Here is a 20,791-nt window from a genome sequence, read left to right as displayed (position 1 = left end):
TTTAATTCTGGACTTTGATTATATTCCATTGATTACCAGTTCTATTCCTGTTTTATTATTCTACTGTTAAATTATCTTAGCTCTAATTTATTTATATTTATTATGGTTAGTTCCCCCCCTTTCTTTTTGGTAGAATCTTTGCTATTCTTGCATGCTTCTTTTTTTTCCAATGAACTTCAGAATCAGCATATGAAATTACACAAATAATCTTGCTGGTATTTGTAGATACTTTTTGGGATAATATTGAATTCATAAGCTAATTTAGAGAAAACTAATTTTCATATTGTAGTTTGTCCATTAGTTCTTTGAAGACACTTAATGGTTGTGAAGTATTCCTTCGTGTGGTTAAACTGCAGTGGGACAGAATAAAGAATTGAAAAGTAGACCCCAAAGATATTTGAAAATTAAGCTTTTGATGAAGGTGGTACTTAAAATATATAAAATTCTGCTAGTGGCACAACTTATTATTTGGGGAAAAACCAAAAGCTGAGTTCCTGTCTTCTTATATCAAAATTCCAAGTATACAAAGACTTAAATAAAAATGAAGTGGTTAATACTAGGGAAATTGACAAAAATCCTGGGTTGGTAAAGGCTTTTTAATCAGAGGTTCCTAAAACAAAGAGATTAGTAAACTTAATTACATATGTTGTTGCTGCTGCTGCTATGTGCCATCAAGTCGGTTCTGACTCATAGCGACGCTGTAGATTATAATATTTTAGGGAGGCATAAATTTATATAAAGTAAAAGTAGGGAAATTTACACTACATGACAATGAGCTGATTTATTTAATACAAAAAGAAAGACCTCTTAGGAATGACTGAGAAAAAGTCTAGTATCTCAATATAAATATTTTGAATAGCTCTGAATAGGTACTGTTCAGAAAAGTAAGTTACAAGCTTATCAAAAGATACTTAACCTTACCTGTTATTAAAGAAATGCAGTTATAGCTTCTGGAAAGAGATACAAATGGGTACTTCTAGGAAGTCGGATGGCAGAAAGGCTCCTTATCTTATTCCCCGGTGCTGCTGCCTGTGCCTCAGAACCACTTAGAGACTTAAAATAGGGCTCAGACACTGGCCCCCACCTTGCAGATTTTTATGTATTTGAACTGAGGTGGTGCAGTGGTTAAGTGTTTGTTAACCAAAAAGGCTGGCAGTTCAAATCTACCAGGCACTCCTTGGAAACCCTGTGGGTTCTACTCTGCCCTATAGGGTTGCTGTAAGCCCAAATTGACTGGTCAGCAACCGGCTTGGTTTTTATTTTTTTGGACTGAGGTGGAATGTGGGCCTGGCTTTTCAAAGATCCCCAAGTGATTATCCCCAAATGCAGCCATGGTCAAAAATCATCTTTCCGGTTCTCTCACTTTTTACCTCATCTGTGCTTCTGTAGTGCAATAGCTCTGCAAAGATATTAACATGGGGAGATGTCAGTGATATAACAAGTGAAACCAAAAAATCATTGCCATCGAGTTGATTCTTACTCATAGTGACCCTAAAGGACAGAATAGAGCTGCCCTGTAGGGTTTCCAAGACTGTAATCTTTAGGAAGCAGACTACCCAGAGAGCAACTGGTAGGTTCAAACCACCGGTCTTTTGGATAGCAGCCAACAGCTTCACCACTGTACCACTAGGCTTCCTTAACAACTGAAAAGCAGGGCATAATTCTAGTATCTATTTCAAAAATATATATACATACTTTGAAAAAACAGGAAGTAACTCACAGCCTCTATCTCTGGGTTCAGTGATAAGAACTTTTTTCTTTGTATTTTCTCTGTTTCAGCCTTCTAAAATAAGCATATATTGCTTCTACATTTGAAAATCTTTAGCTTAAAAGGTTTAGGGGTTTTCCTTCTCACTGAAACAGTAAACCATGTGCAGGGGTAGGAATTTACTTTTGCACATACATTAGCGTATGACTTGGCAACAGGTTTAACAGTGTGAATAAAACAAAAAGGAGGTCATTTCATCACAGCGCTTACTGTGCAGAGCTGGAAATGAACAAGCGGAGAAAGGAGAGCAGCCAACAAGGTGCTTGGATAACTGAGTTGGCAGTAATTAACGGAGCCTTTCCGTTATTAACTAGGGTGTTCTATTTATAGATATCTCAACTTTTTTTCTGAGGATCTAATTTAATATGTACAAGGAGATAACAAATATCTTCCTGTATCTGACTTGAAGATAAACCTTTGTAAGTATTAGATACACCTTTGTAAGTATTAGAATTAGCCTTATAGGCACAATAAGCTGTACTGGGTTTATGGTTGTTTCACAAAACTGACCCAAGGTAAAATCTTGGACAAGATGTGATTTCTTGTTTTTTGTTTTTTTTAATTAAAAAATTTTTTACAAAGCCAGTCTAAATGGGGTCCTTCATGTATGGAAGTCATTTGGTCTCCCTGAACTCCTGCCTTTGCCTTTAAAAGAAAACTGTCAAAATTGGTTTTATAAAACACATTACTGTCCCAGAGTCTTCTTACCAGCTTATCAATAAGGATGAGAAAAAATACTAACAGCAAAACGATAAACTTTTGAGTCCATTTAAAAAATTCATTTTGGTAACAGTAGCTGACACTGTCACTGACACAGGCAGTAACATAGCTTATTGTAATTATTTTAAATATCTTGTAGGAACTGTATCAGTAAGACCTGAGGATTTTTTGTTGTTGTTGTCGTCTGTATGAGGCAAATGGGCTAAGTCGGGGGAAAATAAAGCAAGGGAAAACTAGTTATTTGAAACCACACTGTCTCCACTGAAAGTAGAAACCAAATGAACCGCTTTCTGTATTGTGACTTCAATTAGGAAATTTTTTCCCTGCTATAATATGTCTCTGATTTGTATAATGGAAATTATGAAGATAATGGAGTTGAGTCTAAAAAGAATTCATTTTATTTTCAGCTTAGTTGGAGGCCATGTATATCTATTTTAAAGGTCTTTTTCAAAGTTCTTATATTCAGAAAGAGTAGACAATGTTACATTGCCAAAATGAGTAAAAACACAGTGCTTTCTTAACAAAAAAACCTATAGAACAATAAATAAGGTGAGACTTTTTTTTTCTTTTTGATGCCAGTATGTTACAAACCTCGTAAAATTATGTGTCTTAAACATTTTATAAACCTGATCTGATAGTTTCACTTTCAGCTACTCCTATCAGTTTCATAAAACTAGGAGTTTTAGTACTAAAAAATAACTTATATTCTGGTCTGTGTAAGAGACAGGAACACATTTTCTTTATTCTAGGAGGTCAGGGCATTGGGGCATTGTGCCTGCCTCTGTATTGTGTCCGGACAACCAAATGAACAAATGGTCATCTTGTTTGACTATTTAAAAAACTAAGCAATGTGAGGTTATAAAAAGTGTGTCTTTATTAGATGTCGGACTGAATATGAAGCTAGAGATGAAGCTGCAAAAGGTGATGAAGCAACTCGAAAACGATTTCATGCATTTGTACTCTTCCTGGGAGAACTTTATCTTAACCTGGAGGTGAGGAGAAATATTTTTGTTAAATCCTGACAAGGGCTGAGGACATAAATTGATTTCAATAAGCAGTTTGTGTTCACATTTCCCTGTTGCCATATTAAGAGTGAAATGGGAGAGGGGTAATGGGAGAGAAAGGAACTAGTGACTTAGCACCTACCTATGATCATGCCTGTATGCTAATGGAATGTTTAAGTTTTCAAAATACCTTTTTGAGCCTTTGCATCATAAATGATTAGTATAATTAGTATGTTGACTTCAAAATGGAGGCCCAAAGCAACTGACTCTACAGAACAAGAAGAGGAGAGACAATAGAGTTTAACTTTTCACCCTAATTCATGCAGAACAGTTCTTCTTTGCCCTATTTTATGTATTAATCTTCCACGTAAAATGCGCTTATACAAGGTGTACAGCTGAGCATGTTTGTAAATTGGTGTTATGCTTGAGTGTAAGCTTGCTAGTAGGCAATGTAAGTGCTGAACATTGCCGTGAAAACTTTTTTTTTTTAATGACTGGTGAATCCAGATAGAGGTTTATACCTTCTTAAACCCTGATTTGAAGAATTAATATCATAAACACCACTGAAAAGACACTTGAGTCCACTATCACGTGTGCATCTCAGTGCATGTAAGGTTTTTATCCAATCCAAAGGCTAATTTACTATCCCTTTGTTTTTTTTTTTTTTTTTTACCACCAGTGGACTTAATTTTTTTTAAAAGCTCACGCCTTACTCTTTTTCAGTCTAAATTTTATATAAGCCAAAATAAGACCAATCTAAATTAAAATGTTCCTCAAATGATAAGTCATTTTAAGAATGCTACTGAGTATTTCCTATGTGGAAGTAATGATGCTAGGTCTGTAGGAATATAAAGATACGTGGCTTCTGGACCTAAAATTCCTCTAGGAGAGATAGATATGTATACCACTCTAAAATAGAGTATGTTTAAATGCTATAAGAAGTATGAATAAGATGCTACCAAAGGTGTTAGTAGCTTAATTGACTAGAGAATATTTTTTGAAGCAATAGCTTTAAAGTGGGCTTAAATTATCCTGACTATGGTATTTATGATAAATGAAAATTAAATCTTACTTGTAGTTAATAGTTTTACTAGAAGTGTAAAGTACATGTAAAGTAATTCTATCTAATTCTGTGAAAATACCGGACTCTGTTCCTATGATTTTTGTACTTTTAACTGAAATGCTTATTTTGCCACACATTGTTAGACCATTTATGTATCTGTATTATATTTTGGCATGATTGCTTTTAATTTTCTTTTGTCCCCAAAGATCAAGGGAACAAATGGACAGCTTACAAGAGCAGATATTCTTCAGGTTGGTCTTCGGGAATTGCTGAATGCCCTCTTTTCCAACCCTGTGGATGACAACTTAATTTGTGCAGTAAAATTACTGAAAGTAGGTTTTACTTTTTTTACCCTTAAGATTTAACTGTTTTACACTTTAATGTATAATACAGAGGAAGAAGAAAAGCACGTATAGTACACAAATGAATTAAAGATAAAATTATTATTTTAAATATTGACATTTTATTTTGACTGCTTTTAAGTTTTTATGTATTGGAGAAACTGTATACTTATTGTTTAATATAAAAAACAAAAGGTAAAGTAAGAAATGGAAGTCCTTTGCCCACGCCCACCCTCCCCTTCCCATGTCTGTGTGTGTGCTCTTATGCTATCTTTTTCTGTTAAACAGCTTTCTTTTTTCCCACTTAACGATAGATCTTCCCATGGCAACATGTGCACAGATTTCCTTGTTCCTTTAGTAGCTGCTTAGTATTCCATTTTACACATGTGCATTGTTATTTCGTCTGTCAGTGAACATTTGGGTTATTTTCTGTTTAGCCTCTGCAGCACTGTTAGTAATCTTTCATCATATCTTTGTATGTGCAGATATCTCTTTAGATTAAATCACTATGCATGTATTGGGTGGGTCAGCAAGCATGTGTACTTCAAATTGATAAGCGATGCCAAATGGCCCTCCCAAAGGCTGAGCCAGAGTGTTTATTACCTGCTTTACATTCTTAACTTTTTTTTTTTCTTGATGGTTTTTGTTGTTTAATTCAAAACTTTTGTATTTGTTACTTATTGCGTATTTCTACTTCTCATCTGTTGTTTGACCTTTTTAACTTTTTAGTATTGATATCTCTTACCCTACAGCTCTTAAGTCTGTATGTAGTTAAATCTGCCTTTTTAAAATTTTAGGCCTAATGGTTGTACTTTGGCCAAGGACAGAGTTTCCCAAACTTTTTGGTGTCAGGACACCTTTACCCTCTTAAATTGAGGATCCCAAAGACCTTTTATTTATGTGGGTTTCATCTATCGATGTTTACTGTGTTTGATCCTACCCCATCTGGATCAAGGGAAAATGAAGAAAACTAAAGACACAGGGAAAGATTTGTCCAAAGGACTAATGGACCGCAACTACCACAGCCTCCACCAGACTGAGTCCAGCACAACTAGATGGTGCCCGGCTACCACCACTGACTGCTCTGGCAGAGATCACAATAGAGGGTACCGGACCAAGCTGGAGAAAAATGCAGGATAAAATTCTAGCTCACAAAAAAAGATCAGGCTTGCTGGTCTGACAGAGACTGGAGAAACCATGACAGTACAGCCCCCAGACGTCCTTTTAAGTTGGTACTGTAGTCACTTCTGAGATTCACCCTTTGGCCAGAGATTAGACAGGCCCCGTAAAAGAAAACAAGACTAAATGGGCACACCAACCCAGGGGCAAGGATTAGAAGGCAGGAGGGTACAGCTGGTAATGGGAGGAATCCAAGGTCAAGAAGGGGAGAGTTGACAGGTCGTGGGGTTGGCAACCAGTGTCACAAAATAATATATATTGTTTAATGAGAAACTAATTTGCCCTGTAAACCTTCATCTAAAGCACAGTTAAAAATATATATATATTTACTGTGTTTGAAATTAAAACTGAGACATTTTAAAAATTCAGTAATCTAAAAAAAAATTACATTATGAAAAATAACTGCCTCCCAAAACAAAAAAATTTAATGAGAAGAGTTGCATTATTTTACATTTCATAAACCTCTTTAATGCCTGGCTTAATAGGTCATTTCTTATGTGTGCTTTTGCAGTATTGCAATACATCATTTTGGTTGAATAGGTGAAGAAAATCTGGCTTCATACAGATTTGTAGTTGGAAAAGGGAGGAATATTTTAATAACCTTTTCAGATACTTGTGGGTAGTCTTCTTTGATACCACACCAAAACTCAAATAGCAGTTTCTAAAAGGTTAGTAGTTACAGTGTAGAATCTAAAACCATATTAGTAAACTTGTCATATTTTGTTACTTTAAAATTCTTTGGCCTGTCTTGCCCTTTAAATGAATCTATTACCTATGCATTATTTTGTAACCTCTTGCATTGATCATTTGGAAAATACTGATCCATCAAATTATGTAGATCTTTGAAATGTTGACACATTTTATTATACAATATCAGAAATCACATCATTGGTCATGGAAGCTCCATAGACACATCCAAACACCCTGAGGGACCCAGTTGCTGGGCTGAGGACTGTGGGGACCATGGCCTTGGGGAACATCTAACTCAATTGGCATAACATCGTTTATAAAGAAAATGTTCTACATTCTACTTCGGTGAGTAGGGTCTGGGGTCTTAAAAGCCTGTGAGCAGCCATCTAGGATACTCCACTGGTCTCACCCCTTCGGGAGCAAGGAAGAATGAAGAAAACTAAAGATACAAGGGAAAGATTAGTCCAAAGGACTAATGGACCACATCTACCACAGCCTCCACCAGACTGAATCCAGTACAAGTAGATGGTGCCCGGCTACCACCACTGACTGCTCTGACACGGATCACAATAGAAGGTCCCGGACAGTGCTGGAGAAAAATGTAGAACAAAATTCTAACTCAGAAAGACCAGACTGCTAGCCTGACAGAGACTGGAGAAACACTGAGAATATGGCCCCTGAACACCCTTTCAGCTCAGTAATGAAGTCACTCGTGAGGTTCACCCTTCAGCCAAAGATTGAACAGGCCCATAATACAAAATGAGACTAAAGGGGCATACCAGCCCTGGGGCAAGGACTAGAAGGCAGGAGGGTACAGGAAAGCTGGTAATAGGGAACCCAAGGTTGAGAACGGAGAGTGTTGGCATGTCGTGGGGTTGTTAACTAATGTCATAAAATGATATGTGTACTGAGTCTTTAATGAGAAACTAGTTCTGTAAACCTTCATCTAAAGTACAGTTAAAAAAAAATCACATTATTAATTTCACTAATCTTGTCAGAAGAGTCTTCAGTATTGGGAAAACTGTCAAGCTCACAGTGGTAGATAAAGTTTTCCAAAACCAATTTTTCTTTGAAGGCTTGAATTTTATCATTGGCGGCAAATACTTTGTTTTGTTTTTCTCCAAGTGACAAAGCTGAGCGTGTTTGGATTCACAAGGATTTTAATTTTGGCAAGATGTTACTGGAGGTACGGGAGGGGGATATAAAAAATGATGCTTAAAATTTACAGCCTATCTTAGTCTTGCAGGAAATATAACATAATTGACAAGTTATCAAATCCATGATTAAAGTTCTGCTATAGTTCTTTTTATTTGTTTCTCTTTGTCAAGAAAATCATAGAAGGTATAAAGGTGTTGAAATATTAAATGGTGGAATGTAGTTGGGAATATCCCTTCTGACTTCCTAAATTCATCTCATTCAAAGAATGCTTGAACTGCTGCTAATATCTTACTTAGAACTTCTGTACTCTTGAATTCCTGCTTTACTAACACTTGCCTTTTTAAGTTGACAGGGTCAGTTTTGGAAGATGCCTGGAAGGAAAAAGGAAAGACTGATATGGAAGAAATTATTCAGAGAATTGAAAATGTTGTCCTAGATGCAAATTGCAGCAGGTGGGAAAAGAAATGATGTAGATAGCCACTAAATCTCAATTTCTTTTTCCTCTGGTTTTTTTAATCTGCTGTACTTCATCAGAGTAATTAAAATATTATATGGATCTACAGAAATATTTTCTTTCAAGGTATATTTTACCTGTGGCTTCTGTTCACTAGCCATTTGTGTTCAGGTATGTTTATAAATTGAAAAAAATAAGATTTTTCTGACTAAGTTGTAACATCAGTCCATTAATTCAGGCTTGTTCAACAGGTAAGTACAGTAAGATATAAAATGTTGAAGGATAGCCACTGTTTAAGGACCATGTAGTTTACAATTACATAGAAAAATTTCAAGGCTGTTACCATAGATTTATGACATTATAGAAAATATGAAAATCAAGGCATTGGATATATATGTTAAATTTTAAGTAAAGTTTTAAGAGTCTTTGAGGTATTTTAGAGCCTGACAGCACTTAACGGTGGATACATTTTAACTCCATTTTTTTTGTCTGCAGAGATGTGAAACAGATGCTCCTGAAGCTTGTAGAACTCCGGTCAAGTAACTGGGGTAGAGTCCATGCAACCTCTACATACAGAGAAGCAACACCTGAAAATGATCCTAACTATTTTATGGTAGGTGCCAGTGTTTACATCTTAAGTTTTGCTTGTTGCTTGAAATCAGTTTTGGAAATTTCTAGATGAATTACATAAAGCTGTTCTGAGAATTTAATGCCTGATAACTCTTTTCACTGGCTTACGGTCATATGGCAGCCAGCAGACCAGGTAAATGATGAGGAGAAAAGACCTGGAACCCTCCAGTGAGTAGGGTGGACTAAAGAAAGAGCCATCCGATGGCAAGGGTGATGATAAGGCTTGGACTCAAGTGAGCATAGGCATGCCAGGAATAAATTTTTCTAGAGAATTCATAACCAGGGCCCTGCATCTTTTCATGTTTTAGGAAGGTAGAGTAGAAGTGATTACCAGGCTAATGATTCCCTGAAGCTCCTGGCGTGACCAAACAAAGCAACTACAGAGGAATGCTGCTGTGACCCAGATCACAGGAATTCTTTAAAAAAAAAAAAGAGTGCTAAAAATGGGCTGACACTAAGTCACAGTGTACAACAGAACAATTCACCATGAGTGTGACAGACAGCAGGCCTTTAGGTCCACAAGAACTTGAGATAATAGACATTTGAAAGCCATAATTTTTTTGTTGTTGTTGTTCCAGTGAAATAAAAATGGCTGCTAGGAAGTTACTTTTTTTTTTTTTTAACTTGTTCTTGAATTATTAGGTACAGACAATTGACATCCACCATGCTTCATTAATTAATGTGCTTTTAAAAAATCAATTCTGAAATGATTACATATTTTTATCACTTTGATTCATCCTAGAATGAACCAACATTTTATACATCTGATGGTGTTCCTTTTACTGCAGCTGATCCAGGTATGTTGTCTCACAAATTTTTCCCCATCTTTTTGTAAGGTAGTAAATGACAGAAAACAATAAATCATATCCTCAGTAGCACAAAATCATGACTTTTGGAAGTGTTCACATCATTCTAAAATACAGGGTACAAGTTTGCCTTATACAGAATATTCTTTACAGGGACCGTTTGAACCATTTCAAATGGAAAGTCAGACTTGGTATATATAGTCAGTCTACTTTGACAGTGAAGGATTGGAAGAATCAGTGAAATGGAACCATTTTTATATTTCCTGTAGTATCTTGTCTGTTAATTAACTTTCGAGTGGTTAGAATGGAAGGGAAAGATGGTTTTAGATCTTTGTATAGTCAGCAACTTTCATTATATGGGTTGATACCTGTAGATACTAAAAATTATAGCTAGTGGGCCAAAGATAACTAAAATCTAATCTCTGCTCAGTTCCTCATCCAAAAAGGACCATTTATTGAAAGATCACTTTAATTGTGGTGGATAGGACTGCAATGTGAGGGAAAGAGAAATTTTCTTCATTTAGTTTTAAATGCCGTTAGGTACAAACTACAACCAGTTTATCGTCTGATTTTCCCATTCGTTTCCTCGGAACAACAGGCACTGACTATCCTGTGCTTCTAATACTAAAAGAGGCAGGAGGTCTGCTAAACTTTCAGTTTTGAATTATGACACATTTTAAAAATAGAAGAAAATACTAACTGATCTATCTTTTCACTATCAAGATTAAAACAGTGTCTTTTGTCTAACTTGTTTTTTTCAATATTACATATTTTCGGTACTATCCATGTTGATGTGTGTGGCTTTAGTTCGCTCATTTTAAATGCCAAATAATAATCCACTCAGAGTAAACCAGTTTATGATCCCCTTACTTTTGGGTAGATGGTGGTTCACATGTGTTTTTTATTACAGACATCTTTAGTACGTAGGCCTTGTGTACATGCAGAAGTTTCTTTAGGGCGAGGACATAGAATTAAGTTATAGGTTATGTGCATCTTCAGCTCCACTAAGTTGCTAAATTGCTTTCCAGGGGAGTTACACCACTTAACTTTTCCCACTAGCAGTACGCAAGTTTTCCTGCTCTGTATCCCTGACAACACTTGTTGTTACCAGACTTATTTTTGTTAGTTTGATTATATGATATTGTATCTTGCTGTTATTTTAGTTTTTATTTTCCAGACTACTAGTGATATTGAGTTTCTCTCCACTCCCCACCCTCCAATGATTATGGGGTTTATTAGGAAAGTAACAGGTTACAACTCAGGATCGGGATCAACTTGGAAGTAACAGGGACAACTCAGGATACAGTTTCTTTCATGTTTTTAACGGCCATTTGATTTCTTTAATTGTCAGTTTATACTCTGTCCATTTTTTTATTAGGTCATTTGACTTTCTTATTCATTTGTAATTCCTTAGATATTTCCGAAATTGATCCTTAGCCAAGGATTTCAGTTATCTTCTGGCATGTGATTGTCTTTCCATTTTGTTTATGGTGTCTCATATAGAAACTTTGAGGTTTTTTTTTAATGCTTTATTTTTATTGCTGTTGAGAATATACACTGCAGAACGTAACACCAAGAGTTTCTACATGTAGAATTCAGTGACATTGCTTATATTCTTTGAGTTGTGCAACCATTTTCACCCTCCTTTTTCTGAGTTGTTCCTCTCCCTTTAACATAAACTCACTGCCCCCTAAGTTTCCTGTCTAATTCTTCAAGTTGCTGTTGTCAGTTTGATCCCATATAGATAGATCTTAAAAGAGCATAATACTCAAGGGAGATGTTCTTTTTTTATATATATATAATTTTTTTATTGTTTTAAGTGAAAGTTTATAGTTCAAGTTAGTTTCTCATATAAAAATTTATGCACACATTGTTATGTGACCAAAGTTACTCTCCCTATCATGTGACAGCACACTCCTGCTTTCCACCCCGGATTTTCCGTGTCCATTCAGTCAGCTTCTGTCCCTTTCTGCCTTCTCATCTTGTCTCCAAACAGGAGCTGCCCATCTAGTCTCATGTATCTGCTTGATCTAAGAAGCATACTCTTCACAAGTATCATTTTATGTCTTATAGTCCAGTCCAATCTTTGTCTGAAGAGTTGGCTTTGGGAATGGTTTCAGTTCTGGGCTAACAGAGAGTCCAGGGGCCATGTCTCTTGGGGTCCCTCCAGTCTTGTCAGACCGTTAAGTCTAGTCTTTTTACTAGAATTTGAGTTCTGCTCCTCACTTTTCTCCTGCTCCATCAGGGACTCTGTTGTGTTCCCTGTCAGGATGGTCATTGGTGGTAGCCGGGCACCGTCTAGTTTTTCTGGTCTCAGGCTGATGAAGTCTCTGGTTTATGTGGACCTTTCTGTCTCTTGGGCTAATATTTTCCTTGTGTCTTTGGTGTTCTTCATTCTGCTTTGCTCCAGGTGGGTTGGGACCAATTAATGCATCATATATGGCTGCTTATTAGCTTTTAAAACCTCAGATGCCACTCTCCCAAGTGGGATGCAGAACATTTTCTTAATAAACTTTGTTATGGCAGTCGACCTAGATGTACCCTGAGACTCTGGTCCCCAGACTCCGTCCCTCAAAGTGTTTGGTTGTATTCAGGGAACTTCTTAGCTTTTGGTTTAGTCCAGTTGTGCTGACTTCACCTAAGGTAATTTTTGTCTACTATCTAGTTAGTGAATACTTCTCTCCTTCCCTGCCTCGCTCCTTCCCTCCCCACCCTCATAACCATCAAAGAATGTTTTCTTCTGTGTTTAAACCTTTTCTTGAGTTCTTGTAATAGTGGTCTCATACAATATTTGTCCTTTTGCAACTAATTTCACTCAGCATGCCTTCCAGGTTTATACATATTATGAGCTGTTTCACGGATTCATCGTTTTCTTTATTGTTGCGTAGTGTTCCATTGTGTGAATATACCATAATTTTTTTATCCATTTGTCCGTTGATGGGCACTTAGGTTTTTTCCTTCTTTTTGCTATTGTGAATAGTGCTGCACTGAACACAGATGTGTATATATCTATTCTTGTGAGTGCTCTTATTTCTCTAGGATATATTCCAAGGAGTGGGATTGCTGGATTGTATGGTAGTTCTGTTCCTAGGTTTTTAAGGAAGCGCCAAATAGATTTCCAAAATGGTTGTACCATTTTACATTCCCACCCACAGTGTATAAGTGTTCCAGTCTCTCCACAACCTCTCCAACATTTATTATTTTGTGTTTTTTTGTTTTTTTTTTTTTTTTGGATTAATGCTAGCCTTGTTGGAGTGAGATGGTATCTCATTGTAGTTTTGATTGGCATTTCTCTAATGGCTAATGATCCTGAGCACTTCCTCATGTATCTGTTAGGCACCTGAATGTCTTTAGTGAAATGTCTATTCATATCCTTCCCATTTTTTAATGGGTTATTTATCTTTGTTGTTGAGGTTTTGTAGTATCTTGTAGGTTTTAGAGCTTAGACCCTGATTGGATTTGTCGTAGCCAAAAATTTTTTCCCAGTCTGTAGATTGTCTTTTTATTCTTTTGATGAAGTCTTTTGCTGAGCATAAGTGTTTGATTTTTAGGAGCTCCCAGTTATCTGTTACTCTTCTGGTGTTTGTGCTTTGTTAATAATGTTTTATATTCTATTTTTGCCACGTATTAGGGCTCTCAGCATTGTCCCTATTTTTTCTTCCATGATCTTTATTGTTTTAGATTTTATATTTAGGTCTTTGATCCATTTTGAGTTTTCGTGCATGGTGTGTGGTATGGGTCTTGTTTCGTCAAGGCAGACATTCTTTACTAGTTAAGCTAAACTATTGTTTGGTTTTAAGAAGACTTCAGGGGATATTTTTGGTTTCAGGTTTAAAGATTATCACAGTGCAGTAGTTTCAGGGATTCATTTAGCCTTTTATGTCTCCAGAAAGTTTGGATTCCATGAAAACCTGAAATTCTGTTCTACAATTTCCCCCTTTTGGTTAGCATTCTTCTATAGAATCTTTGATAAAAATGTTCAGTAGTAGTAGCTGAGCACCACCCAGTTCTCCTGGTCTCGTAGTAAGGGAGGCAGTTGTTCGTGGAGGCAATTAGCCAGCCACACATTTCATTTCCTCCTCCTATTCATGACTCTTCTTTTTCCCCTGTTGCTCCAGGCAAATAGGGAACAATTGTTGTTGTGCCATGTGTGGCTGCTTGGAAGCTTTTAAGACCCCAGGCTTATACACAGGAAACTAGGAGGTAGAACAAGAAGCACTGAATAACTGGGATGTCCCATGAAACCATCACCTTAAACTTCCAACTGCGGAACCAAATCCCATGTTGTACATAAGCAGCCTCAGCAGCTACTTTTTTGTCATTGTTGTAAATATATTTGTCACACAGCTTTCACCAATTCAACTTTTTACAGGTGTTCAACTTACAGCAATGAACACTAATTGGCTGTGCAACTTTAATCAATGCGGTTTTTCTGTCACTGTAAACTGAAACTCAGTACACCATAAGCAATAACGCCCACACCTGGTAACCAGTAAGAAAATTTGGTCTCTGTACATTTGACTGTTGTCTTTTTATGTAAGTGAGGTCATACAATATTTGTTCTTTTGTGACTAACTTATTTTGCTCAGCGTAATGTCTTCAAGCTCCATCCATGCTGTAGCATGTATCAAGACTTCATTTTTCTTACTGGCTGAGCAGTATTCCATTGTATGTACATACCACATTTTGTTTATCCATTCATCTGTTAGTGGGCATTTAGGTTGTTTCCACCTTTTGGCTATTGTGCATAGTGCTGCAATGAACACTGGGTGTACAAGTTTCTGTTTGAGTCTCTCTCAGGTCTTATGGGTATATACCTAGGAGTGGAATTGCTGGGTCACATGGTGGTTGTATTTTTAGTTTTTGAAGAACTGCCACACTATTTTCCACAACGGCTGTACCATTTCACATTCCCACCAGCAGTGGATAAGGGTTCCAGTTTCCCCACATCCGTGCCATTTGTTATTTTCATTTTTTTTTTGTCATAGTCCTCCTACTGGGATTGAAATGGTATCTTATTGTTGCTTTGATTTGCATCTCCTTGGTGGCTAGTGATTGGTTTTTGGAGCGCTGGTAGTGCAGGGTTGCTACGAGTCTAATTGACTTGATGGCAATGAGTTTCGATTTGGGTTTTTTTTTTTTCATGGCTAATGACATTGAGGGAAACCCTGGTGGCGTAGTGGTTAAGTGCTACGGCTGCTAACCAAAAGGTCAGCAGTTCAAATCTGCCAGTTGGAAACTCTGTGGGGCAGTTCTACTCTGTCGTATAGGGTCGCTATGAGTCGGAATCGACTCGACAGCACTGGGTTTGGTTTTTGGTTGAGGACATTGAGCATCTTTTCGTGTGTTTGGTGGCCATTTGAATGTCCTCTTTGGTAAACTTTGAGTTTTAATGTAAGCAAAATGTATCAGTCTCATTTGTTCTTTCTGTGATTTGTTCAAGAAATCTTCCTTAACAGTATCAAAATTGTGCTTTCTTCTAAAAATCTTACTTTGTTGCTTTTCATATGTAGGTCTTTTATTCATCCGGCTAATTCTTATGGATGGATTATAATAGGAATTGAATATATTTTCCACAGCCTGTTATCTCAGCAACTAGTCATCTTCTCTTAGTTATAATGCTTACTCGTGTACCAAGTGACTCCTATATAAACTTGCATATTTTATTCCTATATGTAGGTATGTGTATCTTTCTTTATTTCATCTCTCTACACCAGTGCCACCCTTTTAATCGTTACCTTACTGTATATTTTGCTCTATCTAGTAAAACAAATCTCCCCCCAATAAACAAATGAATAAACAAATCTTCCCTCTTCCTGTATTCTTCACCTTGATTCGTCTTTGTTGTTTCTTCTTCACCTGTGTCTTATCTGCTGTTTATCCTGTGTAATTCTAGTGACTATTTTGTTTGTAGAAATGCAATTTGACTTTCAAATCTGCATTTTGCTGAACGTATTTGTTCTTAAATTTTCAAGTCCCTTTTCTCATCTTTCTGAACCTGTTTATTTTTGTTTTATTACCTGTCTTTTAATTCTAACTCTGCTGTTATTTCTGATTATCACACATGGGAAATTGTTTCCTTATGTCATGATTTTTTGGGGGGAGCTCACCTTTAGCTGTCTTTTAAACTTTTATTTAGAAATGATTTCAAATTTGCAGAAAAGTTACAAAAATAAAAAATGGTACAAAGAACATCCATCTACCCTTTCCCCAGATGTACCTTTTGTTAACAGTTTACTTCATTTGCTTTATTGTTTGTGCTCTCTCCATACACATAATCTGCCCCACCCAAGGGATGCATTACAGACCTGACGGCCTTTTATGCATGCTTCAGTGTTTTCACCATCTGTTGCTCTTCGCGAAGGCCCTTGTGTTGAACTGTAGGAACATCTGCCCGAAGTGGATTTTATGTTTGCTTCTGCCAGGAGCCACAGGAGCATCACTAGCTTGGGACAAGTTTTTATTTTCTTGTCATAGAGGTCTTTTACGCAGGTAGTAGAAATTTGAGGTGCAGGCCCATCATTACAAATTCTCTGGAGAGCCAATTTTTCCAGAGTGCTTCCGTCTCTGTTCCCAAGTATATCAGTTTTTTTTTTTTTTTTTTTTTTTTTGCAATCTCCCTTTGCCACTGAGTTGTTTTTGTTTTTGCTTTTCCTGGTCTACCCCTTATGTGAGACATTAGCCATTTGAGGATTCTGGGTTTGTGTAGGGTGAGCTAAGATTGGGATCTGAATTCCAGATTCCTGTTTTACTTGGGCCAAAGGCCTGGCTTTCTGACCTTCCATGACTTTTAAAATCCAAGCCCCTTGGTTACAGAGACCACAGTTCTAGCCTCCCAGCTGCAGCAGTTTCAGTAATTATATATATGATTTTTAGTTCTCTGTCTCTGTCCTCTAGTATTTGATGTTCATGTATTTAAAAGAATGTCTTACCTAGTATCTTGTGTTTGTAGCAGGAAGATTTGTCAGAATTCGAAGTCAAAATGTCAACAACCCTTTAAGTTGCAGCTGTAGTTTTATAGAGACTGATAGTCTTGGAAAACATGATCTTTACCTAGTGTAAAGTAATTATCCTTTCAAAATTTGAGATGGCCGCTGTTCATAACAAGTTAATTTCTGTGATAGCTAGTTTTAATATAAACTGATCTACTTTATTATTCAGAGGTAAGAACTTCCTGAGACATGCTGATGTTAAAAGGGACTCAATAAATGGGACCCTTCTCTGCCAAGACATTTGGCAAATAGAGATCTAGATCACCCATATTACCTTGGAAGAGCTCAGCCTTGGGAAAGTTTGGGTCTGGCAGAGCTGAAACATCTACCAGGTTGGCTGTCTTTCAGCTTTCTCTAAGGGGAAGGAAGAAGAAGAAATCTCTGTGCTCAGAACCTTTGATTAGCCTCATCTAAGAACCATGAACCATTGGCTGTTAACCTGCTAACCAGATAGCTCTTTTTAGGAGTAAGGGGGGACCTGGGAGCCAGGAGCGTTTGATTAAAATCCTTCCTTCAGGAAGGAAAAGCAAGAGTAAGGAAAGGCATGCTCTTCTCAACAAGCCATATGGTCAGTTTTTAGTCTGGTGGAAAGCAGCAGTAGAGAATGTAAACAGCGTTCATACTGGCTGTGAAATGTATTCTGGTATATTCACAGTGGTTTTTCCTTCCAATTTACACTTAGAAGAATGTTACATATACTTATTTTAAGATACATGAGTATGCAGGAGGGGCAAGAGCAAGCCAATTAAAATTTAAATTTTGTAAAGCTATTTATTGCATACGTAATTGAGGGTTTACTGCTATTAAACATTGGATCTACTTAAATGAAAGTCAATATAAAAATGAGAATTTTGAGGGATAACTGGGCATTTCATGTAATTTTTTTTCTGAACATTGTAATTTATCATTTTACAGATTACCAAGAGAAATATCAAGAGTTACTTGAAAGAGAAGACTTTTTTCCAGATTATGAAGAAAATGGAACAGATTTATCAGGAGCTGGTGATCCGTAAGTTATCTGTAGCTACTAACTTTCTTTGTGAAATTTCTCTGCCCGCAGTTTCTAGATGGAGTTTAGATTAGAAAAAAGTAGGTGATGGGAGAGAATGTGCATTTTGATTTCACGGTGGTATACAGAGTCGATTCTGACTCAGCAATCCTATAGGACAGAGCAGAGCTGCCATATAGGGTTTCCAAAGAGTGGCTTGTGGATTCAAACTGCCAACCTATTGGTTAGCAGACTTAATGTTTACCACTGCGCCACCAGGGCTTCCAGTGGTATACATGGTGGGTACTTATTTATCATAAATTTTCAGAAACTCATTAGAAAACTCACATAGGAAACTAAGATTCTGAAAATTTATATATATATATATATATATATACACTTAAATTTTTTTTTTTTTTTTAAATCTTATCATTATAACTAAGTAGCTCTAAATTTACCGTAAGATCTTGGGCAAGTTCTATGCTTGTTTCTCAATCTGTAAAATGAGAATAGTGTGACATTAACAACTGACATTTTATAAGAACTAAATGAAAATACATAAAAAAACACTTGGAGCAGCCTTCTGGCCCATAGTAAAATGCTCAAATTTTAGCTGTTAAGGATAAATTAAAATTAAAAAAGATACAGATTACTTACTGTGTAAAAATGTTTGGACTGATAGGACGATGTGAGTTTACATTCCTGCTCTCATCTCTCAATTTCTTTACCTACCATTCTAAAAGAAACTTTTAATATAGTACTCACTCACCGTCAGATTGTACTATATTTTGCTACAGAAGGACCAAATACTTCTGAGGTTTGGTCCCAGCTCTGTTAACAAATGCATGAATTTGGGCAAGCTATTTATGTTTTCTTCCTAAATAGGAGGAGAATAAATATGTGGTTTCAGTTTTTTTTTATATCCCATTTTTCATGTGTGTTGTACGGTTTTTCTTGTTTTTTTAAAAGTGAACCACTTCTATTCTGTATCTAGTAATATTTAATTATTGTTTAATTTGAGATCTAGTAAATTACTTTTTATATGCTAGTTTATTTTTTAAATAAATAATTTTTTTTTAATACAGGGAAATAAGGACCCAGGCAGGAGTAGGAAGGTTCAGCCCTGCTGGGTGTATTACTGGAAGTAAAGTTCTTGGCATGAACTTCATGTTATCTTCTAAAGTTGTGCTGGATAATCATCATATTCTTTTGCCCTAATGAACTCATGGCTATTTCAACATATTTCCTTGTACTAGAAAAGGGGGAAGGACAGAAGGAAAAAGACCCATCAGCGATTGACAGGATAGTTTTGTCACACTTGTAGGCGCAGAGGGTATTGGTGGAAGGTTTATAACAGCATCATGTTATGGGGATAAGTGTAGAAGAGGTGAAAGATTTAGAGTTGTTTTCTGGATTTACCATGTACTTACACAGGTATTATGTTATTTAACCTCCCAAAAGTCTCTCATTTTCTTCAGCTCTAAAGTGAAGATGATAGTAGTACCCATCTTTCTAAGATGGTTATGGGAATTCAGTAAGAAGTATACATTAAACCCTTGATTGGCACTTTAAATGTACCACCCCCTTCCCCTACACACATACTCTTAACCCTAAAAAGCCTTGCTTTCGACTATTTTTAAACTACCTAGTAGTTGAAAAAAACCTGGGATAGGTGATCTCAAAAGTAGCTTCTTGTTATGAAAATGTAATTTCAGTTAAATGGGATGTGACCAAATTGTCATTGCAGGAATAACCTAGTTTGATTTCTGATTTTAAGTAGACATTAAAATAATAATGCATCATTAGAAGTAAATGGCACATCTGAAATTGTTTTAATTTTAGTATATTTATTGATAGGTAAATTTATAAAATTATCAATCTTGACCTTTGATTTAACTTTTAGATTAGGTGATAGAATTTAATACATACATCTAAAAAAGTATAGCAGAATCTTGACTTCAAACACAAGGGACTCAGAATCCAGTTGTAAAATTTAACTTTTTTGATTAAGCATTTTGTTGTCCGAGGATTAACACTTATATAACTTTTAAACAGCTAGTCCTTTGCGTTCTAACTCATTCTAGAGAAGTTATCACATACATTTTTTTCATGGCTTAGCATCTTTGACATTTTCTGAATTGAACAACATTAAACTTATCTTTGCATCTTTTACAGATACCTGGATGATATTGATGATGAGATGGACCCAGAAATAGAAGAAGCTTATGAAAAGTTTTGTTTAGAATCAGAGCGTAAGCGAAAACAGTAAATTTCAGCCTATCAGTTTTCTAAAGCAGTTTAGGTATGATGATCTAGCAGAACCCAGGAAAGCAAGAAAATGCGTCACACTTATACCAAATTAAGGATGTTGAGTTATGTTATTAATGTATGCAACTTTAATTTTAACACTATCTGCCAAAATAAACTTTATTCCCTATAACTTAAAATGTGTATATATATATAATAGTTTATTATGTACAGTTAATTCCACTGTTTTGGCTGCAATAAAATCAATTTTGAAATAAATGAAATGTTGACAGTAAATTTTGCTAGGTGGTTAGAAGCTTATCCTTTAAATCCTACTTTTCTTGGGGAACAAGTCTTAGCCTGGAAATATGTATGACTGCAAAAATGTAGCATCCTTTTTTAGATATGAGTATTAGAGCTTTCATTTGAGTTTGATATTTAGTGTCTCAGTGAGATTTCAAATAGAATCACAATCATGAAAATCTTTAGCACTAAAGTCTTGGACTATGACATTAACAACTTATGTTACTTATTGAGATACTGTTGTTACATTTGCAGGTACTATTTGATACAAAGGGCTTTAAAAATGTTATTAAAAGAAAGACAGACTTAGAACTCCCAACAAAACAACCAAGACTTCACTGAGGATTTATCCAATTCTAGAATTGTTCTTTCAGTTACTTTTATGCCTTTATAATTTTTTTCACTTGACTAACTTCATTACCCTAAGGCCTAAAACATGATTCTGCTT

The 20,791-nt window shown here is 36.1% G+C and overlaps 1 protein-coding gene across 3 annotated transcripts in view; it reads left to right on the top strand.

Annotated features, from left to right (window-relative positions):
- The window catches only part of PAIP1 (poly(A) binding protein interacting protein 1), a 35,757-nt gene extending 15,433 nt beyond the window's left edge, over positions 1-20,324 (top strand). For all 3 annotated transcript variants that reach the window (XM_023545449.2, XM_003408018.4, XM_003408019.4), the window contains exons 5-11: positions 3,369-3,480; positions 4,762-4,887; positions 8,269-8,375; positions 8,873-8,990; positions 9,750-9,804; positions 17,721-17,814; positions 19,969-20,324. In XM_023545449.2, the coding sequence (XP_023401217.1) occupies positions 3,369-3,480; positions 4,762-4,887; positions 8,269-8,375; positions 8,873-8,990; positions 9,750-9,804; positions 17,721-17,814; positions 19,969-20,062 (706 nt within the window). In that variant the 3' untranslated portion in view covers positions 20,063-20,324. The remainder of the gene's footprint in view (positions 1-3,368; positions 3,481-4,761; positions 4,888-8,268; positions 8,376-8,872; positions 8,991-9,749; positions 9,805-17,720; positions 17,815-19,968) is intronic.
- The last annotated feature ends 467 nt before the right edge of the window (positions 20,325-20,791 follow it).

This window comes from Loxodonta africana, chromosome 2 (genome assembly GCF_030014295.1).
Source record: "Loxodonta africana isolate mLoxAfr1 chromosome 2, mLoxAfr1.hap2, whole genome shotgun sequence".
Classification (NCBI taxonomy): domain Eukaryota; kingdom Metazoa; phylum Chordata; class Mammalia; order Proboscidea; family Elephantidae; genus Loxodonta; species Loxodonta africana.
Note: the sequence above shows the minus strand (reverse complement) of the source record. Positions and strands in the feature narration are given on the sequence as shown.